The sequence below is a fragment of the Haliaeetus leucocephalus genome, unplaced genomic scaffold, assembly GCF_000737465.1.
Source record: "Haliaeetus leucocephalus isolate CR32 unplaced genomic scaffold, Haliaeetus_leucocephalus-4.0 Scaffold439, whole genome shotgun sequence".
Classification (NCBI taxonomy): Eukaryota; Metazoa; Chordata; class Aves; order Accipitriformes; family Accipitridae; genus Haliaeetus; species Haliaeetus leucocephalus.
In genome coordinates, this window is record NW_010972875.1 from 8,525,406 (window position 1) to 8,549,532 (window position 24,127).

At 41.5% G+C, this 24,127-nt stretch overlaps 1 protein-coding gene across 1 annotated transcript in view; it reads left to right on the forward strand.

Moving 5' to 3' along the window:
- The first annotated feature begins 2,710 nt into the window (after positions 1-2,710).
- The window catches only part of KIAA1211 (KIAA1211 ortholog), a 43,115-nt gene continuing 21,698 nt past the window's right edge, over positions 2,711-24,127 (forward strand). Inside the window, exons 1-2 of the mRNA XM_010574575.1 lie at positions 2,711-2,922; positions 20,098-20,233. Of these exons, the coding sequence (XP_010572877.1) occupies positions 20,114-20,233 (120 nt within the window). The 5' untranslated portion in view covers positions 2,711-2,922; positions 20,098-20,113. The remainder of the gene's footprint in view (positions 2,923-20,097; positions 20,234-24,127) is intronic.

Here is a 24,127-nt window from a genome sequence, read left to right on the forward strand (position 1 = left end):
GAAAAATTTACATAAATAGACTTTGCCTTAGTGGTCAGGCATTGCCTCCTTAGAAACCTGGAAGGGCTGGCTGCTCCTTATCTCTGCACTGGCAATATGGGGAATAGTGTGTGCAGCCTGTGCAGGGAAGGCTGCTGATTGGTTTTGCAATGAGTCACAAAGCCTAATTTAAAGAATTCACGTGTAGTAATGTGACAGCTGTGATGATGGTGTACGGTGCAGGGGAACAGCTAGGGGACATGTTAAATCACATGGAGAAAAGTAAATCTTGGCTGGAGATAACCATGTTGGCTTTCACCCATTTTGATGAAATGAAAGCTGTGTTGACCTGTCTTGCTTGTTTAACACCTAGATTCATATTTGGTGAATCAGTACAGTAGATTTAGAGTTGATGAGGTAATTCACAGTTATATCTTTAGACCTCCAAAAGAGGAGGGGACAAGGGTAATGTGGATGAATGACACAGTGAGAACCTTTTTTTAAAAATGCTGTAGTTGAATTGACTTACGCAGTAAATTACATTAACCAGCAGAAATGGCATCATACAGCCTTCCCTTTCAAAGAAGGCTGAGGAAGCAGGCAAGGTGGGAACTGTGGAATACCAGCTCTTTCATCCAGTCTTGTGTCTGGTACTGATGCTTTCTTTCCTGTATGCTCTACCATTTGATTTATGAGTTTTTGCAGGCAGTCTCTGAAGCATGCGAAGGGTTGGGGCAGCTGTGGCCTAGAGCAGTAATTTCTCTCTTTTTCTGCATGACTGCCTGCCTGTCTGTTAGGGGTTTCATATAAGAATATACTTCCCTAAAGTCAGAATTGAGCAGCAAGCAATTGGTCTGGCTGGGGGTGTAAGTTGGTCAGCTTATGGAAAGCAGAGCTAGAGGACAGGGAGAATGAAGTTCTGTACCTTTTTTCTTCTACGCTGGTAAAACTGCTGCTTCAGTGATTGTTGTTTTTCTCATCTGCTCATTGTGGGTCAGTGATTCTGGATAAAAAATTTCTAATGCTGGGCCTGTATTTGAGGCTCATAATTCAGCTTTTTATCTTTATGCTTCTACTGGGATGCCTTTGTTGTCTTAATGAAGTTGCACAAATGCTGTGTACTTTGACTGCCCAATGAGAATGATACCTTCTTACGGATCTGTAAAGGAAATGCAGAATTGCTATCTGTTGTGTCTTTGACTTCATAATTTCAATCTAGGTTTCCTATTTCATCCATTATCAAGTACAGATAGATTCACAAAGAGTAGCTTTCTGGGTCTTTGTGTAAGTTTGATCCCACCCCCAGGTTTAACTCAGGCTCGCTGGTACCATGCTGGTTTGGAAACCACTTGTCACTGGAAGTAGATGGATCACAATGTGCTTGGGCACATTTTCTCTCTCTAAATACCCTGTAGTTATGCCTCCAGCAACTACAAATGGGTGTAACTCAGATGTGGCTTTGCCATACACAGGTATAGCAGAGTGGAGTGTAAAACCTGATGTGGTATTCAAGAGTACTGTTGCACTACAGAACATTTTTCATGTTTCCTAGTCAAATGTTCCTACAGGGACCTGTATGTACTTTGCAACCAAACTGCTGCTTTCTGCTGAGCAACAGCTCATAAGAAGAGTAGAGCGTGCTGAGGCAGTGCATATGCACGCAGCCTGGGAGAAAAGCACATACTGGGATTTAAATAGCTTATGAAAATATTTGTCACCAATACACTATGATGCTTCGCAAACTGGATTATGATAGGAGGTTAAAAGTTGTTTTTTTTGTTTTTTGTTTTTTTTTTTAAAAACCCTAGCTTGTTTTAAGTAGAGTCAATGCAAAAAATTAAGTAGAGGCAGAAAAGAAATGGAAGCTCTTTGGCAGTTACGATGTTTGAGAAGTTCTTTGGTGCTTCCCAACCCTGAGAAATTAACCCTTTCTTGTCAATGGTTAACAAGAAACTCTTGGTAATTCTTTTTAATAGATATGGGGAAAGTAGTTTGAAGCTGCCTTTATTTTCTTCAGTCTTTGGTGGAAAAAAAGTTTTGTTTGTTTTTTTTTTCCTGGTTAACTTTTTTATTTCTTGTTCCTGTCTTCATGTCTGTTTTGTCTTTTTGCTGTGCTTTTTTTGGTGGAGCTTTTAAAATTTAAGCATCTCAAGGAAGAAATGCTTGGTCAAATTCTGTCCTCAGTTACGTGGGGAAAAAAAGTCAGAAAAATGTATTGACTTTGCTGATATAAAGCTGGATGCTTGTTGAAGTAACCTACCAGCAAACTAACAGAACTTTATCCTGTTCTCTTTGCTCATTTGTAAATTGACTTGTCTAGTTATGAGGCTACTTAAGTAAAATACAGCTGGTTGTTCTCAATTGTTTTTAATTCAAGGCAGAGGATCCAGCACCTGCCGAAGTGGCGTGACCAAAGCAGTGCTTGTCTTCTGGTGAAAAGGTCAAAAGTGTGGTGTAAAGCCTAAAAACGAGCCTCATTCTTATATTCTGGCTCTGCAAAATTATTCTTTTTCTTCATCCAAATGTTTGGCTGCACTGACACCTCCAAGCAGATCCTTAAACCCAAGAGCAGACGTTTTAATGCTCTTACCTTTGCTTTGTCAATATGACGTGTCAACAGCAAGTTGCAGCCCTGCATTTACATTGCAAGCGCCAGGCTGCTTCGGGCTGGTGACTTGCTCTTTGACCTCATTCTTCCTTTGAACCTGCTGCCGTGGTGCGTGTTCGCCAGCTGCGTCCCTCAGCCCTGTGCCTGTTTGTCTTGTAATCCGCAGACAAGAAAAAAGCAGGCAAATTCCAGCCTTTTAAGAAGCTCTTCGGCAAGAGGAAGAAAAGAGAGCCCGCATCCGATTGCGAGGAAGCCAAACTGAAGCCCAGCCACTCCTTTGGCAACGTCTGCAACGGCACCTTCTCCTCCGATGAAGAGCCAAACGGCGGTCTGAGGTAAGCGCGCCTGGGTCTGCTGCCAGCCTGTGCAAATGCAAGGCTTGTTCTCCCTGCTTTTAATGGTATGGAATTTAAATTCTGCCTCTGCTGAGTGGTAGCAAGTTGTACACTTCTTTTACGAAGCGTGTGCATCTCTGTCCCTTCTCTGAACGTGATGCCCACTGCTGTAGACTCCGAGGTCTTGCTTCTTGCATGTGTTACTTGATGGGTAGATGTGCCAGTCTGCAACAAAGAAATCCCAGGGTGAAGCAGAAATGAATTTGAATCCGGTTCCGTGATTCAACAGAACTCCATGGCGAACACCTGAGCAGAGGTATTAATGGCATCTGTGTTTTTAAAATGGGGGAAAAGGGAAACATGAACTGGCTGCTACAGATACTTTATTGTGTACTTTTCCCTGCAAGGTGGTATCTCTGGGTCAGGACAGACACATCATCCTCTTTCAGTCTATCCCGTACAGTTTTTGCATTGTAATTGGGGTCAACAAACGGGCTGCTTTTATTCTGATCCAATTTGAATGTAGAGTAGAAGAAGGAAGAAAGGGGAGAGAGACACCTAGAAATCAGATCATATTCCAGTGACAAGAGAGGACAACAGAAGGACAGCATGAGAATTTGCTGTGGAAATGGTGGGAGAAAGAAACCATACAGAGTTAACTAGTCAGCAGTCTCTAACTACAAACAGAACAGGAAAAAAAACCAAACCAAAACAAACCAAAACCAAACAAAAACCCGCACCCCAACAAAAACAAAAAACCAAGACCAGATGTGCAAACTAATTGGGTCAGTAATAGTTATTTCACTTTTCCAACTGAAAGTCTCAGAGAAGTTAGTTGACTCCTGGTCAAATCCTGCTTCTTTGGAAGAAAGGGAACTGTTTGCACTGACAGTGTGAGTATCTGAAAGTAACAAAAACTCTGAAAGGATCAAAAAAACATACCAAATTCTTCTGCTCAAGAAAGGTGTATCAGAAACATCCCCCTGCACAGTATTTTCTATGGTGCAAAATCATAGTTGTGAAAATGTGATTTTTTAAATTTTATTTTTTTAAGCTTCTGGATTTTTTGTTCCATTCTGTGAAATTCTGTAAGTTCTAGGTTTCCCCTTCGGTTTCCACAGTGCAGTCTTGTACACCTCTTTTGCCTGTCCCAACTTTTCTGAAAATCAGGACTGAGCATAGCCACATCATAGATGGAGATGTCACCGACTGCTGTTGTGTTGCATTACCTGTGTGCATGATGCCCAGCAACTGTAGGAAGTTAGAATACCTTTTGCCTCTAGAGCAAACTAGTGAACAAGAGCAAAACAAAGGGCATCATCTCATTATTAGGGATTTCACATCCAGTGTAACTGAAAATGCAGTGCTGCACCCAGAAACAAACTGATACGGGAACTTGTCCCGTTCCTCAACAGTGAAGTGAAGGTGTGGCAAACCCTTATAAGACTGTTAAATGCTTGCATTTTTAAACATATTAATTTTTCTAATTAAAGGCATTTAATATAAACCTCTGGTGGAATAAATCAGGCTGCACAATTTAAATCACAGGGGATTAGCAAATGTGAAGGGTTCCATGTCTCATCTCAAGTGGAACATTTCTTTCTGTGCCTGTGATTCGTGAGACGTTCTTCTGTTTTAGCCTGCTAGAAATACTCAGTCAAAACTGTTTTCCCTGTCAGGCTTCGTGGTGCAAATGTGGGTGGGATTTGATAATAATTTTCAGTTTGCAGGTAGTGTTTGCCACGTTACTCATCTTACAACAAGCATCGATGTTCAGTGGAGTGCATTAGATTGCTTTGGGGAGCTCAGTTTTGCCACCCCTTTCTGTTTTCAGCACCGTGGCTTCCATCCATTATATATTTTGCCTTTAATATAATTTCAAATGTTTATGAATTTAATGCAGAGATAGGCTATCTAAGTAAAATAATATATGTAGCTGTTTACAAATTGTCTAACAGTAAATACATTGCCATACCTTCCACTCTTCATATAAAAATGGACCAGAGCAAATATAAATAACTAGTAGTATATTTATATAACCAAAATCCTGAGCAGTTTTATAAAACCATTTGCTTCAAACTCTTTAAGAATGTACAATGACCATAGATTTACAAAAGCTTAATAAAAGTTCCAAATTTGCAACAAAAGTTCAAGGATGCTCCCATTCCCTTAATAGAGCTGTATTTCTTCATCAACCTGTAAAGTATGTTAATTTGTTATCTGCAGATGTTTCATGTGGACTTTTTGTTTTGTTTTGGGGAGAGGATGTTGTTATTTTGAAAAGATATTAAGGGAGGAAGCTGCTTCAGGAAGGCACAGACAAGCAAATAAATGAGTATAGGCTAAATAAGGCATCTGTATTGCTTCCAAGACCTAAGCTAGTATTTCACTGTGTGCTGTATTGACTTACAAGCCTGCTCAGAGCTAATGCCTGAATCTCTAATGGAGACTGTGCTGACTGGGTGATGCAGACATACCAGGAGCAGTTTAGGTAATCTGCATACGGTGTAGATTGACTAGCTGAGTTGGAAGCAGCCTGAGAGATCTGCCTGTCCATCCTTTCTTACAGATACTTACTGGACTCATCAGATGCAAATAACTTGCTTGGTATCCTGATATATGTACACTTCAACCTATTTATTCATCCATGTTGTTTTGCAGTTCCCAAGTGGAAGGTTTCTGACTGCAATTTGTCTTGCCCTGCCTTGTGAAAGACTGGAATTCCTTTTCCCACTTTCATATTGCCCTTCTTGCTTTTACAAAGTTAAAACTGTATTCATTAACTTTCTGTCCTAACTGTATGAGCTGGGAGACAGAAGTGTTTATTACAAGATAAGTTAAGTTGTGTTTGTGGAGCTTCTGGTTCTGAGGCTATTATTTGGCACTTTATAAGATTTTATATTTGTCTTATTTGTCACAGTTAGCACTAAGCAAGCATTGTGAGGACATACCTGAAAGGGCACCTGTGCGGTGCCCTACAAAAAGTTTGTCATTCTGGGTTGATGTGCAGAGGCAGCAGGGAATTAAATTTTTTTCTTACAGAGAGTACAGTAGAGTGCCTTTACTTGGGCTGAATGTAATACTTCAAAGGACCTGGAATTAGACCTGTCAGGTCTTTAAGACTCAGGTGTGGCAACACTGATCATCTTCCAGGGAAAAGTCTCTCAGCAAACTTCAGTCTCTTGAATGTGCCTGTCCATGAAGTGGGACCCCTTTATTTGTAAATCCCTAGGAAATTCTGCATAATCCCAGTGAAACTGTTCTCAGGTCACCTACATAAAGTCATCCTCATTACGAAGAAATCACCTAAAGATCTTAATTGTCTCTATATGCTGGGGAAGACTGCCTACTGGAAGAAGAATAGTGAGATATTTCCTGTCTTGTAAACAACTTTTCCCAGTATTTGCTGAACCTTTGTCAGCATGAATTGCTGTTGGGACTGGACTGAGAATCACCCAGCTCTTTGCCTGGTAGAGCTGTGCTAAACTGTACAGCAGTTACTACTCAGCTAATGAATTTAGCTTCTTTTCTGCTTGTGGGGACCGCCTGCATAAGCACTGTGATTTCTCCAAATGTATTAGTTCTTTGAAAATGCCTCATTTTGGCAAGCAAAGTTGGTATTTGCTATTCAAGCTGTACCTTTGTTGCACTTGATCAGATAATTCAGAGAGATCATATAATTGCATTGTGTCACTTCCATGATTGTGGAAGCCCAAAGCATTCCCTTGCAAATACAAAGTTTGGTTTCTGACAAGTCAGAACTTCAAAATTATCTTTCCTTGACAATTGTCCTGACACCTTGCCAGGAAACTTCAATTCTAGAAATGTAAACTGGCCATATGCAGAGCTGAAGGAAAATCTTTCAGTACTTTTTGCAATATTTGTCCACTCAAAGACAGGCTTCATGTGAGTTTAAGGCAAGTATTTTGCACAGTTCTCATCACTAGGCTATATAGATAAGCAAAATAGGCAATAAACTGTTTATGGACCAAAGCTGGGGCAAGGAGCATGGTGTGTTCCCAAGCTGTGTCAGGAGTTTTATCGCTTGTGACGGCAATTTCCCAGTGGGGACGCCCCAGGGTGGCAGTGCCAAAGATGCAGCACAAGTCAGGTCATGCATCTGTATGGAGCTGCGCATTGTGTGAGCAGCTGTCTCCTGGTAAGAACTGAAGTCTCCTGAATTTCTCCAGGCGGTCTGTCTGCCAGTGCCAAGAGTGATTCTTTCCATTTGAAAAGAGCAGAATAAGGACAGGGGAGGGGAAAAAAATACATTTCATTGTCATCTTAAGAGGCCTTCATTTAGTAATATGCTAAAGTTAATTTTTGTCAGAGGCTGGGTGGGTTGGGCTGTCTCACTGGCGGTTTATGCCCGAGTCCAAATGCCACAGACAGTCTGAACGTGGAAACGAGACGGTGGTTTCATACCAGCCATCAGCTTTTTATAGTGCAAATGTGGCTTCTCTCTGCTTAAGAGAGGCCAATGGCAATTGTGGAAAGAACACTGGTGATGAATGGATGGGGCTTTCATGGGAAAGGGTGCCTGCACAGCATATTTCTTGGTAGATACTTGGCTGCTAGCGGCCATCCTAAAAGTATTTTTTAGAGAGGAAATAATGAGATCAAGACTTGATCAGTCAGTTGAGTTATGGTATCGGCAATAAATTCTAGACAGCTGTTGTTGTTTATCTAAGAGATAATTGACCTGTAGAGTATAAATTTTAATTTTACATTAATTTTGAATTCTGGGCCTGAATGGCCACAAAGGGCACAGGCAAAAAATTTTCAGCCAGAGGAAGGATAGAAAGCATAGCTATCAACATATCTAAATCACAATCGCTTTAATGGATTGAAATTTGAGAAAGAAGCCTACAGAAAGTGGAAACAAATGATGAATCGCACAGGGGTATGAATGATAAGGAGGAGTCATTTTATTAATTGTTTACTGATAGGAGGAGGACTAAGCGAAGAGTTGGTCCTCTGTAAGCATGGAGGGAATGATGGCAACAAATAATGCCAAGAAAGCCACAGTGTTTCAGTCCCTTTTTAACTTTCATCTTCACATGAAAAAAGGGGAAAAATTGGGGGGGGGGAAAGCAGCACTAGGTGTACTTTTGACATTACATCTGTTTTTAGCCTGTGTGAACTTTGTTACTGTGAGTGCAGTTTATATTGGGTTTGTGCATACATGGATAGCAGGAATATCACAGCTTTGAGAGAATACATATGCCAAATAAAATGCAGGTTCTTCTGGAGGGTGCAGATTGGGACCTGTATTCTTGTGGTTGGTTTAACAGAAGTTAGAGGTAGGAGAGGCTTGTTCAGTGCTCAACCATTCTTTTGGTGAGTGTTCTCAGCTGAGCATTTACCTCGGGAAAACAAAATTATTCATCTGATTTTCTAAACAGCACACTCAGCTTAGGAATTTCTGCAGGTATTTGTGGTCTTCTACCCATCCAATAACAGCATACTATATAAGTTGGGTCTAGGAGGTGATACAGTTTATTCATTATTATTCATCTCTTGTATCTCCATTTTAGTTTCTGAATATTTAATTTTCATTTTGCATTTCATGTGAATGAGGACAACTCATCTGTGTCAAATGTGGCCTTGGTTACTAACTGCTGATCAATGGCATTCACTGTCGTTGTCATAGAGACTGGCCTGAAAAATGAATGTAATTGTATTTTCCTCAGCTCCCAAGTGACTCTTGTATTATTGCTCAGGTAATTACCTGACACGTACCTTGAAAGAATATGTGGTGATTAAGTAAGGCAAAAAAATAACAATCAGGAGAAATTGCTCAGTCTCTTTCTTTCTGGACTTCACATTGCCTCTTGAGCAGTCCCAGCCCCTGCTCTGATGGCATGGTCACCTTGCAGCTCAGATTTCCATGTCATTTCAATGGGTAATGCACTTTGCGTGAAGAGTGTGTCTCCCATGTTACTTTGGGGGAGATAGTGAAAAGAGTGGGATGGATGTTATGTTCTTTTCTTAGCATTGTCCTGTACTACCTGTAAACATCAAATTTGGTACAGATGAAAATCAGCAGCAGGACACAAAGATTCACATTCCTGCTCCAGGCCACCTCAGGGATTCCACTAAGGGCTTGATCCCAAGGTACAGTCTATTTTCAGCATCTCATTTAGATGGACTCTCATAAAGCAGACATATCAAGGTAGTCGTTGGCATACAATCTGTCCCAAAATTTCCAAAAGCAGATCATGATATTTTCAAATCTTCATAAAGTGAAGTCTTGCTTTTACCTCCAACTCAAACTTGTAAGCCTAATGTATAAACTTTTATGGTCTGTATATTGTTTTTTCTGCGTGACTATTAGAGCATTTGATCGCATGAAAATGATTCATCAACAGTTCAGCTGTTTGGTTTCTAAATTTTAGAGTGGGGAGGAGGGAAACCCAACAACCTATAAAGGATAACTAGCAAGAATCTGCTTTGTGACAATAGGAAGAGTAAGAAAACTTTGATGTATTTGTTTATTAGCTGGTAGTATACTTATACATTCATAAATCCCTGTGAATTAAAGGTACTAGCTAAACTTGAAAACAACCAGACCTAGAGAATCACAAGCTTTTGTGGTTTGGGTCTAGGGGAATGTCTTGATTCCTTCTTGGACAATTTCAGCCACTACTTTGACACATTTCCGTGGGGATGCAGCATTGGGCAGTTCTCTATGAAGCAATCTAGACCAACAGTTAAAAAGTGATCTGTCTACCCACTTGCAGCTTCAGAGAGCTCCCAAGATATCTTCTGTCTGTCACATCCAATTTTCATGCTCTAGGCAATTTTTTTTTCTTCTGCTTATTAGCCTGATTTCTGCAATTGGCTTTTGTCAGTCTCCTAATTTCCTTTGGAAGTGCCTCATTTTGACTGCCTTCTTGGCTCCAGTGGGAGTGCCTTGGTGCAGCGGTGCTTGGTGTCCACCTTCTCCTGGAGACTTCATCTTAGCAGCAATCTCATTTCAATAAGTATCTCTTCAAGCCCAAGAAGAGCAAAGCAACACATGGACATTGTAAGACTTTTAGAAACAAAGCATGTTTTGATTTTCTTCACTTGTGTCAGCTGACATGGATCTATGTAGAACAAGTTTCTTGTTTCTGGGTTACAAGGTGTATTGTGGGAACAAAAGGGTGTTCCAGGACAGAAAAGGTTGTGGAAAAGAGCAGCTTTGCTCTCTCCAGTTCCTTGTTTGCATGGATCTTTTTCAAGGATTCATTACAGGTTTTGGTGAAATTAGAGTTCTTTCACCTTTTCTGTAATTTGTTGCAGCTGAGCAGCACAGGAGTAGGAGCCACAACCACCTTAGGAGTGGCCATTTCTGATGTGTACTGAGTGGCATGTAGTCAGGGCAGATGAGTGGGGAAAACCTTCCTGAAATGGTCTCAGGTGTCTTGGCAGAACATAAGACATAAGACTAATATCATGCTCAGCATTTTTGTTGATCTTACCCTTTCTTGACACCTGTGGTGGGTTGACCCTGGCTGGACACCAGGTGCCCACCAAAGCTGCTCTATCACTCCCCTCCTCAGCTGGACAGGGGAGGGAAAAATATAACAAAAGGCTCATGGGTCAAGATAAGGACAGGGAGATCACTCAGCAATTACTATCACAGGCAAAACAGACTTGATTTGGGGAAAATTAACTTAATTTATTACCAATCAAAATCAGAGTAGGATAATGAGAAATAAAACCAGATCTTAAAACACCTTCACCCCACACCTCCCTTCTTCCCGGGCTCAACTCCACTTCTGATTTTCTCTACTTCTTCCCCCCAGCAGCGCAGGGGGACAGGGAATGGGGGTTGCGGTCAGTTCATCACACGTTGTCTCTGCCGCTCCTTCCTCCTCAGGGGCAGGACTCCTCACACTCTTCCCCTGCTCCAGCGTGGGGTCCCTCCCATGGGAGACAGTCCTCCACAAAATTCTCCAATGTGGGTCCTTCCCACAGGCTGCAGTTCTTCATGAACTGCTCTAGCATGGGTCCCTTCCATGGGCTGCAGTCCTTCAGGCACAGACTGCTCCAGTGTGGGTCCCCCACAGGGTCACAAATCCTGCCACAAAACCTGCTCCAGCGTGGGCTCCTCTCTCCACGGGGCCACAGGTCCTGCCAGGAGCCGGCTCCAGCACGGGCTTCCCATGGGGTCACAGCCTCCTTCGGGCATCCACCTGCTGCAGTGTGGAGTCCTCCACGGGCTGCAGGTGGATATCTGCTCCACCGTGGACCTCCCTGGGCTGCAGGGGGACAGCCTGCCTCACCATGGTCTTCCCCACAGGCTGCAGGGGAATCTCTGCTCCGGTGCCTGGAGCACCTCCTCCCCCTCCTTCTTCACTGACCTTGGGGTCTGCAGGGTTGTTTCTCTCACATATTCTCACTCCTCTCTCCAGCTGCAATTGCCCAGGGTTTCTTTTTCCCCTTCTTAAATCTGTTCTCCCAGAGGCACTGCCACCATCGCTGATGGGCTCGGCCTTGGCCAGCAGCAGGTCCATCTTGGAGCCGGCTGGCATTGGCTCTGTTGGACACAGGGGAAGCTTCCAGCAGCTTCTCACAGAAGCCACCCTTGTAGGCCCCTACACTACCAAAACCTTGCTATGCAGGCCCAATACAACACCTCAACTCTTGCCTTCCTCCCTCCTATTACCAACTTAAGTCCTTGTACTCCAGAAGCTTTCTTCTCAGGTATGTGGGCTAGGACTTTTCACTACTTCTTGCCATTTTATCACTTACTAGAAATATGCACTAAATGCCATCAGCTTGCAATTTTAATGTTTTTTCAGCTGCTACTTGAGTGCAAAGATGCCTCATTATGTACACTGTAGTTTGTATATGATCCTGAGAACTCTTCAGTAGGCTTTGTCTCTGCAACAGTCCTCAATGTTTTATACCAGGTCCCACCTGTGTCTCCTTTTTAATTTGTCTTTTGTCCTCAGCCCTGATCATGACTAGCTTCATTTTCACCTCAGTAATCCCAGAACTCTTTTTACTCTGTTCTTCACTTCTTCTATCACATAACGCTATCTTGCTTTAGTCTCCCTGAAAGGTTAGGCTGCCTTACTGTCCACTTGTCCTCTCCCTTGCCTCCCTCTCAGATGTTTTTATGGCATTCCCCCTCCTAATCTTCATATACTTTATTTTCTTTCAGATTCTGCATGGCAACTGTCTTTTCGGCAGCTGGTAAGGTCTAGGGCTGGGCTCCCAAACCAAGCAGAGTTGTCACCAGCAGTATAACGTACTGTCTTATTTCCTCTTACTTTCGTTCCTTGAGCTAAATGCAATCTTTATATGGCACTTACTCCTGCCAAGCCTAACTTAGTCTTTTCACTTCCTTTTCTGTACGTTTTGCCATATTTTAGAGCAAATTTTGCATAAACATATGCTGCTATTTGATCGAATAGTGTCACATGCAGTGGATTGCCAGATCAAGTGTGAAAGTTGGGCCATCTAGAGCCTGGTTCCTTCCACTACTCTGCATATTTCTGTGATAACTGGTGAATTGTCCACAGTGCTCAAGGGATTGCAGAATTACTGGAAACCAGAGTGATGCCTTTCTTTGCATACTGAGACTTTCTGAGATTAGACCATTTGGTGAATTATTACATAAAATGCATGTGTCAAGAACTATCTAGTCCCACCTCACTACCTTCTTGTCAGACAGCAGCAAGGGCAGGGCTGCTCCCTCAGGGAAGGGGAGCAGGGCACCAAGGGGGATCCCACAGCAGGGTAGGGGCTTTGTTGCCCAGGGCCCAGTCCCACAGTATCTAAGCAAGGCAAGAAGGACAGATGCTGAGATGGTGGCCAGGTCTAACCAGGAGTACAGATAAGGCAATAGCAGGATGATAAGGCAGGTTTGAGGCTGAGACAAGAATTCAGTCTGTAGGGCAGGATCAGATCCATTGATCATGCCACAGGTCCACAGCTGAGAAGGCAGGGCCGAAGGCAAGCCAGGAAATCAGTCTGCAAATTGAGGTCTGGATCAAGAGGCTTCATCACCAGGCAGAGTTGTGGCTGAGCTGGAGACCAGCACTCCTCCAGCATACCTCAAGCAGGGACCAACAGCTCAACTGTGATCTTAAATATCGCTCCTGGACCCATGTGTGTGGGTGGAGGTCCCGGATGAGGCTGGTCAGCGATGTTAAAGCTTATTAGTGCACTCAGGGCCTTGATACTTCCCATGATCGCTTTATGCTCTTAATTATCATTATTTTAGTTAGATTATTAGCATGTATTAAAGACCCATAAGCTACTTAAAGCTAGGCTTGATGTCTACTTTTAAAAAAAATAAATTTATGGTAAGTTCATAGGTTACAGATCCCCTAATGACACCAGACTGGAGCTTTGTATAAGATAATGTTGCATGATGTCTTTGAAATGAGCCAGGGTACTAACACAGAGGCTGCAAAACAGGTCATTGGCATCAGTGGGACTCTGGTGGGTCATAACAATGAATCCGTGCAGTTTTCCCAGAGTTAGTGCTCTGAAGTTTGGCAGTTCCTGAAGGTGATACAGATACATCTTTAAATTGAACACAGAAATGATCTCTAAGTTGACTTTATGAAAAATAGTCCTTCAACTGCCTTGCTAAGAAAATCTCCCTTTTGCTTGTTCAGGTTGTAAGGTCTATATTTACGGGTTTGTTAATGCAATGAAGCAACATGCTGTCTGAGAACAGTTGTAACTCAGAGTTATGTTGCAGCATGGACAATATTCCCTATCCAGGCATGAGTTAGAACCAAAACTCACATTCCAGCATGACAGATGAAAGAGAAGACACTAAAAATACAGCTCAGAATTACAATCCATTTTCCTCTATTACAGTATTAATGCATCTCTGGAATGACTAGAAAATGTAATTTATGTTTTTCATCTCTAGCTGCCCTGGGGACATTCATGGGAGATGCAAAGAGTTGGAATCAGATTTCTTTTTTAAAACAAAACATTAAGTAAAGGCAACCTATCACTGCACTTGTCATTTCCCTGGGGCACTATTCTGGGAGGTGACCCTCAGATGTCTTTGAAGGGATTATACTAAGGGTCAATACCTGGCTAAAACAAATTCATTCTTGCTTTGAATGCTTTATGAATTTTTTTAGTGTTAAAAATGGCTGTATGTTAAAAAGTTGCTCTCATCTCTAATCATTACAGAATCGGTTTCTAATGGAAATCTAAAAGAGTGAAAGTCATGAGGCTGGGATTTTTTTTGAGCCAGTCTCTACAAACATGAAAGAACAGAACAGCTCATTCTTTCCCTTTATTTTCCAGTTTCTATTTCTAACTCTTTAATATCAGAGTGGGAGGAACATTTATGACACACTGAAAAAGCAATTGGTGGTGCAAGCTTTTTGTACTACAGTAACGCACCGATATGGGATTATGCAAGAGCTGAGACCTCAGTGTTCCCTGCTGGCAAAACTTCCCTTTTTTAAGGACCCCACATTTGTCTTTGAGAGGATAAATAGCTCTGGAGAAAAATGGGGTCTAAAACATAACAGCCACCAGTACCGAGGTAAATTTAGCTTTGTATTCTGTGCAGTGTTACCCATGTACATACTCTGATGTACTTAAGGGTGCAGTACCACAGCAGTATATGCTGATTGAAGTCCGGACTGCAGTTGTCTGACTGTTTCCAGCAGCTCTCTGGACATGCAGCTAGCATGGAAGCTTGTGTCAGTATTTGCTCAGCCAAACCAGGAAATTGTGTGGGGTTTTGCGATTTGTTTGGTTTGGGTTGGGTTTTTTTTGTAGTTAGTTATTCAATCAGAACAGCTCTCTGAATTGTTTCATGTGAACCATGAGCACTAAGCAGGCCCAAAAGAGCTGATGGGAACATGCAGGGAAGAGGATAAAGGGAGAAAGGGTGATACCTCACCCAGTTCTGACTTGGAGTATCTAGAGCTGAGAGAAAATTGCATCCTAAACAGATAATGATGCATAGCAGTAGATGGCTGATGGGGGTCCAGAGAGCAATCTCACTGTTTGCTGGCCTTCATGGGAGAGGAGTAAGACTTTTCTTGTAGGCTCAGGGTGGTCCCATTCTGCTATGAGGGATTTGTTTCACATTTCCTAGTTTCTTAGCACACACAGACACCTCAGCAAGAGTGAGTATAATGGAAAGAGGGGTTACTGCACAGAGGTTTTTGCAAGCCAAATTCATACACAGATACACATTGGAAGTATCATAGTTCTAATGTATGCAATCGGTTTTACCTGAGGTTTTCTGGGATTCTTCCAGAAGTCTGAAATACAACAGAAAGTGTTCTCCCTTTCCAGGGGAATGAATTTATCAGCACCGAGTTAAACAACAAGTCTGAGAAACGTTCATTTTGTGCAGAAGAAAGCTAGTTAGGGTTGAGATGTGTTTGAGGCAACTCTTTTTACAGCTAAATACAGTAAACCTGGGCTAGGAGTCCATGTCATGTCCTTGGTCAAGATGTGGTGTGGTCCTTTTACTCCATGTCTTGCTCTGTTTCCCACCCATTTGACACTGCTGGCTTCATTGTTGGTAAAAATCCTGTGGGATGGTTGGCTCTGCTGTACTTTTATGATCTTGGGCTACCCTCAAGATAAAGACATATCCTGGTGCGCTCTTTGTGCCAAAACCTATGTGTATCAAAGAACTCCTCACACATTCTCAAAAATGTAGTAGTTCTTAAGAATTGCATTCTAATAAAAGAAGGTGAAAAGTATTTTCTTAGTTTTGCTGAGAAACCAAGTATTCCAATCTGTCTTCAGGACTCTGAAGAGGGACACAGGTGTGGCAAAGAAAACTCTATGAATGAATGGAATTTAACTTTGCTTCAAGTATGAGAAAATTAATTTTGAAAATCTGTGTCTTGGAACTGAAACTGGAACATGATACTTAGGTTGCAACACATCTTCAGAGAGAACATCTTTAAGGATTTGCTGAAAGTGCTTTGTATTTTGGTATAGCACATCCATAATTCATTTAATTTAGTCAGGTTTCTGGAAGTGAGTCAGATGATGATTCAATTATTTTCAGCACAAACAGCCTCTGAAGTGTCATTGTCGGTATTATCAACAGAAGTGTTCATAAACTGATGCCGCTATTTTCCCACATCTCTTGGAAATGATACGGCAGTTTGAAACTGCAACACCTTCAACCATGGGTATGACTGTAGCCCAGGTCTCTGACATACCATGAATCTATCGAAAGCCATTCCTGATGTCAACATGCCTTTTAATTGAGGGGAAAGCTAAGAAGCACAGTCTGTAGATATGGATTTTAAGGATGTTATTGTATAAAGGCTTCTGAGAAAAACTTGAGTAATGGGAATGGTGGTAGCAGTGAAGGAAACTCAATTATTCAGACTGTATTATGACTTAAAAGAAATTCAGTCTTTCCAAAAGTAGAACATGAGGAGAGTGAAAAAAGAGGTAGAAAAAGGACCTTTGTGATATAATATGTCAAACTCACAGCTGGGAAGATTTGAAAGGATTGTGGGCTCCAAGTGAGTAAAATAGGAGACCTTCCAGAAAGTTCAAGTAGCCTGGAAGCCACCTTAAATGCTATTTAAACTCACCTGTAAAAGAAATGAGGTTACTACAATGTGTGAATATGTTTTTTCCAATGTGCTTTAACCTACATAGACATTTAAGCAAAATTCTTAAGACATTTTTACCAGTTATTGGATGTGTGGCTAGCAAAATTGCTCAGTCACCCAGTTCTGAAATACCCAGTATATCTGCAAAGCATTTTGAAGGGATACAGTAGAGAGAAGTCTTGGGTTAATTCACTGTGGGGTTTCTTGTGAATGTTTCATGTGTTCTGACAATTTGGAGTATGTTTGTTTTGGTAGCAAGTTAATAAGAAAACAAAAACAGGCAAAAGCTTTCAAATATGTTTGGCCTCAGCTCTATGAAAGAAAAATGTGTGATGCCATGTAATGAGGAAGTGCCTAACTGAAAGCAGTTGGCATATGGGAGAATGTCAGAAAGAGGTGCTGTATGTGCTTGTCATGGTCCTAACCTGCCAGCAGTACTGTTGCGGGCACTTGTCAAAGATAGATAGGGTTGGACTTTCAGTGGTGATGTACTTACGATTGCAGGTCACGTGAAGTTTCCAAGCTGTTTCATATGACCCAGTGTCCCAACGGAAGCTTTAAATGACGTTTTAACAAGCCTGATCACACTAGCCATAAACCCAGATCTGCACATAGCCAAAAGCTGGTGTACTGTGTATCTCAAACAGTCATGAGATTCATTGGGTTCACAGGCAGGAGGTGAGACTAGGTCACTGAAGGTATCTTCAGCTCTGTAGCAGGATGGGAAAGTTCTTCATCTGCAGCCATGTCCTAGGCAGTCCACCAGCACTGACCTCAGCAGTTGATCTTTTCTTCCATTTCAGGGACTCAGATTAACAGGCAGTTCCTACTGCCAGAGCATCCCTGCTGCTGGTCAGCTGAAGTTTTGGGATTTGAACTGCTACGAAACGCTCTTCAGTTCAAAAGCTGTAGGTTGGCTGTTCCCCACTTAAATATTAACAGATTCATTAGTAAGGTCAAGAATGACTTGCAAACAAGTCACTGAACTCTTTGGTGCCTGAATTGCAACCCTCGCCTACTAATTAGTTGTAACAAACTATAGGAATAAACATGAGCTGTCTAATTTTAAGTATGAGAACGCCAACCCACTGGACAGTACAAGGGGAGGATGGTGTCATATGCATGGTGAATAGCTGTGAGGCAAAGCCACAACTATCTGAGCCACAGTACTGCTGGAAAAATCTTTGAGAGGATCCTCTCTGGAGCACAGTATTACCTGGATTATGCATCCTCAGCAGATCTCTCAGCTCAAAGGTAAATAGTAAACAATAAGTTCCCACTGGCCTTGCCTTCTGCACCTGCAGCAGTTTCACATATTGAACCATGTGAATGCAGGACAGGTTGGCATGGGCTGGTTTGTCAAATTTTGCACGTTCCCCTTAGTTTTGGTTGTGAATACAGACTTTTTTCCCCCGCCTTGTTGAATGCAATGCTGGAGCTTTCAGTTCAAACAGACTTACATGGTTATATGAAAACAGCCAACTTTCACTCAACTTCATGTCAAACCACTCATTTTGCAAGCCAGGCCTGCTAGGAATTTGTCTCTGTTTAAGGGGCATTTCTCAAAACTGTGGCTCCTGGGCTGACTCCTGGACAGCCAAGGATGGTAGATATATTCCAGCACCACGTAATTTTACCACAGCTCTGTGTACAGGCTGAGTCATGACACTTTGGTATAGAAACCTTTTTAGAAGAGGGTTTAAAAATATACTTTCATGGTTTCTCTAATAAAAGGTTTCTAAAAGAAGGTGTATTACCCTTAGCAGCCAAAGGCAATCAAGTTGTGGTTTTTATTTAAAAAAAATAAATTCTAAAATAGAATATAGCTTCAGTTAAATGTTCCTCCTCTTTCATGGCTAAAAATGCTGTGAAATACTGACCAGCTCTTTGCTTGATTGTGTGCTGGTTTGTTTCAAATGAAGCATATTGTTCAAATACTAATTCTGGATAAAAAATAGTTTTTCAGCTAGTCTATGATTGCAGGGAGAGTGAAATGATGTAGAGAGCTCTGTGTGTTCTCCCCAAAAGCTTGGATTGATGATTTTGTGAGTGTACATGTATTTATATATAAACTAGAGAGATGGAGAGGTTGTGGGGGGGCTATTTTCCTACTATTTTCAGGTTACCTGTAAGAAATTTTGTTATAAAAGTCAAGAATAGCCTATCATTTAATCAGTTATAAAAGGTTAATGTAACCCTATATAACATTCTTCCTTGGTAAGAAAATGTTACTGTTTTTACTTAAAAAGATTGTGTTCATACCTGAGCAAAAAATGAGATGAAAATGTAATAAATACATTCCAAACTTTTTTTCCCCCAAAGTATGCATAGAAGTATCTTGAACACTTTATAAACAATTAGCATATTTTAAAGGGGACAAAAAGATAATACACTGATTTTCTTAAATACGTGAGGCTTTAATTTTTCTTGTTTTACTTACCCCTCTCTCTGGAAGTATCATCTTCCTTGCTTCTGCTGAAGTATTTGTTTATAATGTTTTTCTCACATGTAGAAGGTTGTGTTTGTTAGATTGGTATAAAAAGTATCTAATTTTTTTCTCCAGATTGTTTGTTTACTGAAGCTATAAATGGGTTCCATAGGTTGCCAATAGTTATTAAAAGGAGAGATCTAACACCTCTCCATTTTCTTCTACTGTGGCTTTTATCAAGTCTGTATTTTACTGGCTTTCCGCTCACCATGAAATATTCTAGGCGAGACAAAACATGGCTTTCAAACTCAAACTTTTTTTTCCCCCAGAATGCCCCCAAAACCCAAAGTAACAACCCACAAACCTTCTTTTATTCTCAGTTTTCTTGATGACTCTTTAAAATTTCTGGTAGCTGAAACCACTTTTTGTTTAATCCCTTTACCCGTGGATTTAGAGCAGAGCCATATAACTAGGTCGTTCATGACGCACTCCTCCTTGGTGTCGGTAATCTAGTTTAACGGTAACGCACGGGCATCTCTCGCTCTTTGTTGCTAATCAAACCCACACGGGTTGGTGTAATAGGCTTCTTAGCAGTTCAGGGGGTTGATGATAACATTTTATTGTCAGTGTGGTCATACTTGTGGTGATAGGAACAGCTAAGTAATCAGCTAAATGAGGTAACTCTTTATAAGTAGGTTACTAGAGTGTATGATTTCTCTTTGTGTCATAGAGCTACCTTTGCTTGGGAGCTGCTGTCTGTCTTTGGCTAAGAATGGCAGCAGGTCCCAAGCATTGGGACTAAGCACGAATGCAGGCTTTCTTAAATATGCAGTCTGTAATGTATGCGTCATCATCATCTGCTCCGTATCCTAAAAGTAACATTTAGATTTGAGATTTCTAAGGAAAATTGATTGAACTTCTCAACATGCCTGTGAAAAACACCCCACTCTATGTCCTTCCAAGAAGGAAAACTGTGTGTGAGGGAATCGTGTACCTCTGTTAAACTTTTGATAACAGAACATGTTTGGATACCACTCTTCTAAGAATATTCAAAGCTTTTATGTAGAAGGCAAGAGGGAAGGAAAATCTATACAGCAGGGCAGCTATGATATGAAGGGTCACTCTCATAAATTAATTGCTGTGCTTATTTACTTTTTAACTGCTTTTTTCCAGGTCCTCCCATTATTCTATGGGCAGTCGAGCTTTCTCCCATGACAGTATTTTTATACCTGATGGGAGAACAGAGAGTGAACAGGCCATCCAAGCAATGTCACAGGAGAACGTTTTAGGAAAAGTCAAAACTCTTCAGGTAAGAAATTGTAAGTGGGAAAAATATTTAAAATGTGGTGGAAAATGGTCTCCAGAATATGCTAAATGTGGTTGAAGGTGCGTTGCTTTTTCAATAGCCTTGGGGCAGTTTCTCGGCCATGTGAGTTGTCTAGCCAAAAGCCATGTAAATAATTCAGATAACCTGACCTAGGTTTTGGTCTTGAAAGGGAAAGGTATGGCAGTGATGCTGCAAGCAAACCTGCAGAAATGTCTGTATCTTGTGGAACTCACTTGAATTGAACTCATGGTTTTGGCATGTCCTGATCTATATGCCTGAGACCTACAGATGTGGTACTGAGTGAAAAAATGAGGGTGGTGTTGGTGGCAGGGAATGGCATACAGAGTGAGACTTCTTTGCAAAGCTGATTTAATTATCCTATGTATTGCATTTTTTTTCTCCTTCTTTTTCTCCCTGTCCTTTCAATGGTTCTCATGAAAGGTGGGTACGTTTATCTCCCCAAGGCAAACAGCACATAAGTAACTACATAAACAACACATTTGGGTATTTGCTTCTAAAGAGCTTTACATGACCTGCTTTCCTTTCTTTTCCAGAACTCTGTCCTACTAGTGCTCTAACTTTTTGTTTTACTTCTCGTACATCTGTAAGATTCCCAGCTCTATGCCTTTTTAGACCTTGAAAGAGCTGTCCTTCAGAAGCACATTTCAGTTTACTGCTCAGGATGCTGACAAGTCCTGTCAGAATGCTGATAAATTTCTAATGCTGTGCAAATGCCATTACCCTGTAGCTGACTAGTAAAATACCACTGGTTTCTTTTACCTCCAAAGTCTAGCCGCTGTCCATCTTTTCTGGTGAGTGAGAGATCACGCACAGTAGACAGATCCGACCTTCAGGATGAAATTGTTCTTTCTTCCTGCTCAGCGCTGCCAGCAGACAGAGCACCTGAACAGCATTGGCTGTGCTGACTGTGCGTGAATTTTGAAGTAGAAACCACACTAGGACAGCTCCAATTTCTCTGTGCTGGTTTTTCAACTTAAATTTCCCTGGGTCAGGTAGATTCAATGCATGCTACTTTCCAGGCTAGAAACCTTTATATTTTAAATGACTGCTGACTCTGGGCAAAGTTGCAAGGTAGCTGGACCTGTCTTGCAGAATGCTTGAATGTCCTTTGGATAAAAAGCCCACGGACTTCTGCAGGGAGCTATGCCCTCCCTATCTGTTGGATCTGTTGTCTTGGCTTCAGTATGTTAGCTTTTCTCGGAATAACTTTTCACTTTGTAGGAGTGGCTTCCATTTCCAAACTCACCTTAAAATTCCCAATGGAAATTAGTGCCTTCACTAAACTCAGAGACATGATAAAAAGTACAGTTACTGCAGTTGCTAATGACCATCTTCACTAAGCAAATAGTAACTCAGGAAAATTAAAGCAAAAATAGTCACCCCTGAAAGTGAAATAAATAGCCAGTGATAACGCTCTTGCTTGTGTGGTTACCTTTTTTCTTTTTTTTTTTTTTTTTTTTTAAATTGAAGGACACTAGTTCATTTTTATCATTTTAATATAGCTGCAACCCAGCCTCTAACAACATCCCTAATTAATTTTTTCCCACTCTACTGAAGATGGTGGTATCCAGAGCAACTCATTCAATCAGAAAGGAAATGCATAATAGATTGTAAATGACACTTTTAACTATTTACATGTTTACACAGAAGTTATATATTCATCTAAATGTTCATTAATTTTTTTCATATCCCCATGGAAAGGCTCCTTATAACAAGCCCAGGGGCCACATCTTGAATCTGGAAAACCTGCAGCCCAGCACATAACTGTCCCCATTTCCCTAGCCGTGCCCTAAAGTGTTCCCTGAGGTTTAGGACATGGTCATGCCAAAATCCCATTGCACATTTTTAGGCTGACCTTAGAGTTGAGTCCCAGGTCTGACCAGTTATTTGGACTATCATTCCTGTGTGAAGGTTTTATGCACTCCATACCCCATCCTTTTTTTCTTCTCTAGTATTCTAAAAGCAGACTGTGTTTGCTGTGTGACTTTTGTAGTCACAGAAAACACTGATACTCGGTCTCCAGTTATCAGAAGTTTGTATCTACTTGAAAGTCCCTTTCTGCAAGCTTGCTCCCACTGGAAATGTCTGTATTTCTTCAAGTGGTGGAACAAGAGGAGACAATCATCTCCTCTGAAGAGTGCTCCACCCCTTAAAACCAATTCTGTGGCCAACTCCTGGTCCCAAGTCATTGCTATGCCACCAACATTACCGTGGTTTTGCCCAGGCTTGTATGTCACGGTGGAAGCACAGCATTTCCAGTTTCCAATTGCGTGGCAAGATGCTCCTCAGTAAAGAAATGTTGCCAGGATTCAGTGCCCTGTGCTCGCTCTAAACTTGCTGTATTCCAAATGGAGATCAAAAGCTCTGCAGATTGTAACCTTTTCTAGGATTTTTTTGGGGTCGTACAGTGAAGATTCCTGGAAAACTTAAATCTTTTTTGGAAGCGGCACCATGCTTACAAGCCCAACTGATAGCATGGTGAAAAGGGTTTTGAAATCAGAATAGAAATGCAAGCCATTTAATACTGATGGTGCTGGATCTCATTCTGCTGACCCCCAAAGTGTTTCCCCCTTCTTGCCTTGTGTTTCTGCTGACTTTGGAGTGTTGATGAACCCACAAAAAATGTTGTGTAATGGTGCAAAACTCTGTAGCAGTCTGGGCAGCTGGCCAGCGTATGCACTAGTTCAGCTTCTTATTGTAGGAATTCTCTCTGATTATGTGTGCAAGGTATATTAGTTCATAGAATCATTTAGGTTGGAAAAGACCTTCAAGATCATCGAGTCCAACCATTAACCATGCCCACTAAACCATGTCCTGAAGTACCCTGTCCACTCGCTTTTTGAATATCTCCAGGGATGGTGACTCAACCACTTCCCTGGGCAGCCCATTCCAATGTTTGACAACCCTCTCAGTAAAAAACTTTTTCCTAATATCTAACCTAAATCTCCCTTGCCTCAACTTGAGGCCATTTCCTCTCGTCCTATCTCCAGCCACCTGACAGAAGAGACCAGCACCCACCTCACTACAACCTTTCTGGAATAGCTCTCATTTCTTTTTATTGATTTCCAGATTGGCAGCATTCATCTTAGGCTTTCTGTAAATGGATTTGGTCATGTTCAAAGGTTTTAGTGTGTGCTAGAAGTCGGGCTGATAAAAGCCTGACATCTTGTTAACCTCCAAGAGCCTTTGTGTATTCTGAAGTTATTTTGTGTTGGCTTAAGCCATCTGCTGTTGTAAAAGCAGTCTTTTCCTTGTCCCTTGGATCTGCTGAGATTTATCATTACCTAGTTTTTAAGATCCAGTGTAGAAAGCCAGCCTGAACCTGCTCCCACAAAGAGGTGGTACCCAGGCACTGGTACTCTTGATGCTGAACTCATTTAGTTTCTTGGGATCTGGTGCTTTACTTCTCATATAGGACTGTGAATGACACAAAAGGGATGTTTAAAATCTAAATTTAGCAGTGTGTCAGAACAAATGTAAAAGAAACTCTAGGAGCTTGTTTTTACATCCTTCCCTTTCAAAGGTTAGTGGGTTATTTTGTCTTGCATCAGAGTGCATTAGATCCATTTCCTTGCATTTTACCACCGTGACTCTTCTTCCTACTACTTATATTTCCCAGAAATGGTCAGCAAATAAACAGAAGACATTTTTTGTTTCAGACCCACAAAAACTGTAGCAAGTAAAATGGAAACTTGTTTTGAGAATTAGTATATTGATGCGTCTAAGCCATTATCCCCTTTTTGCTTGTGACAGTACCGTGATGTGGCACTGCTGCTGCCTCTGGAGGCAAAAGGACAGCTTGTTCTCCACCTTTTGCCTTAGCTGAAAGTATCTTGCATTATCTGACATCCATAA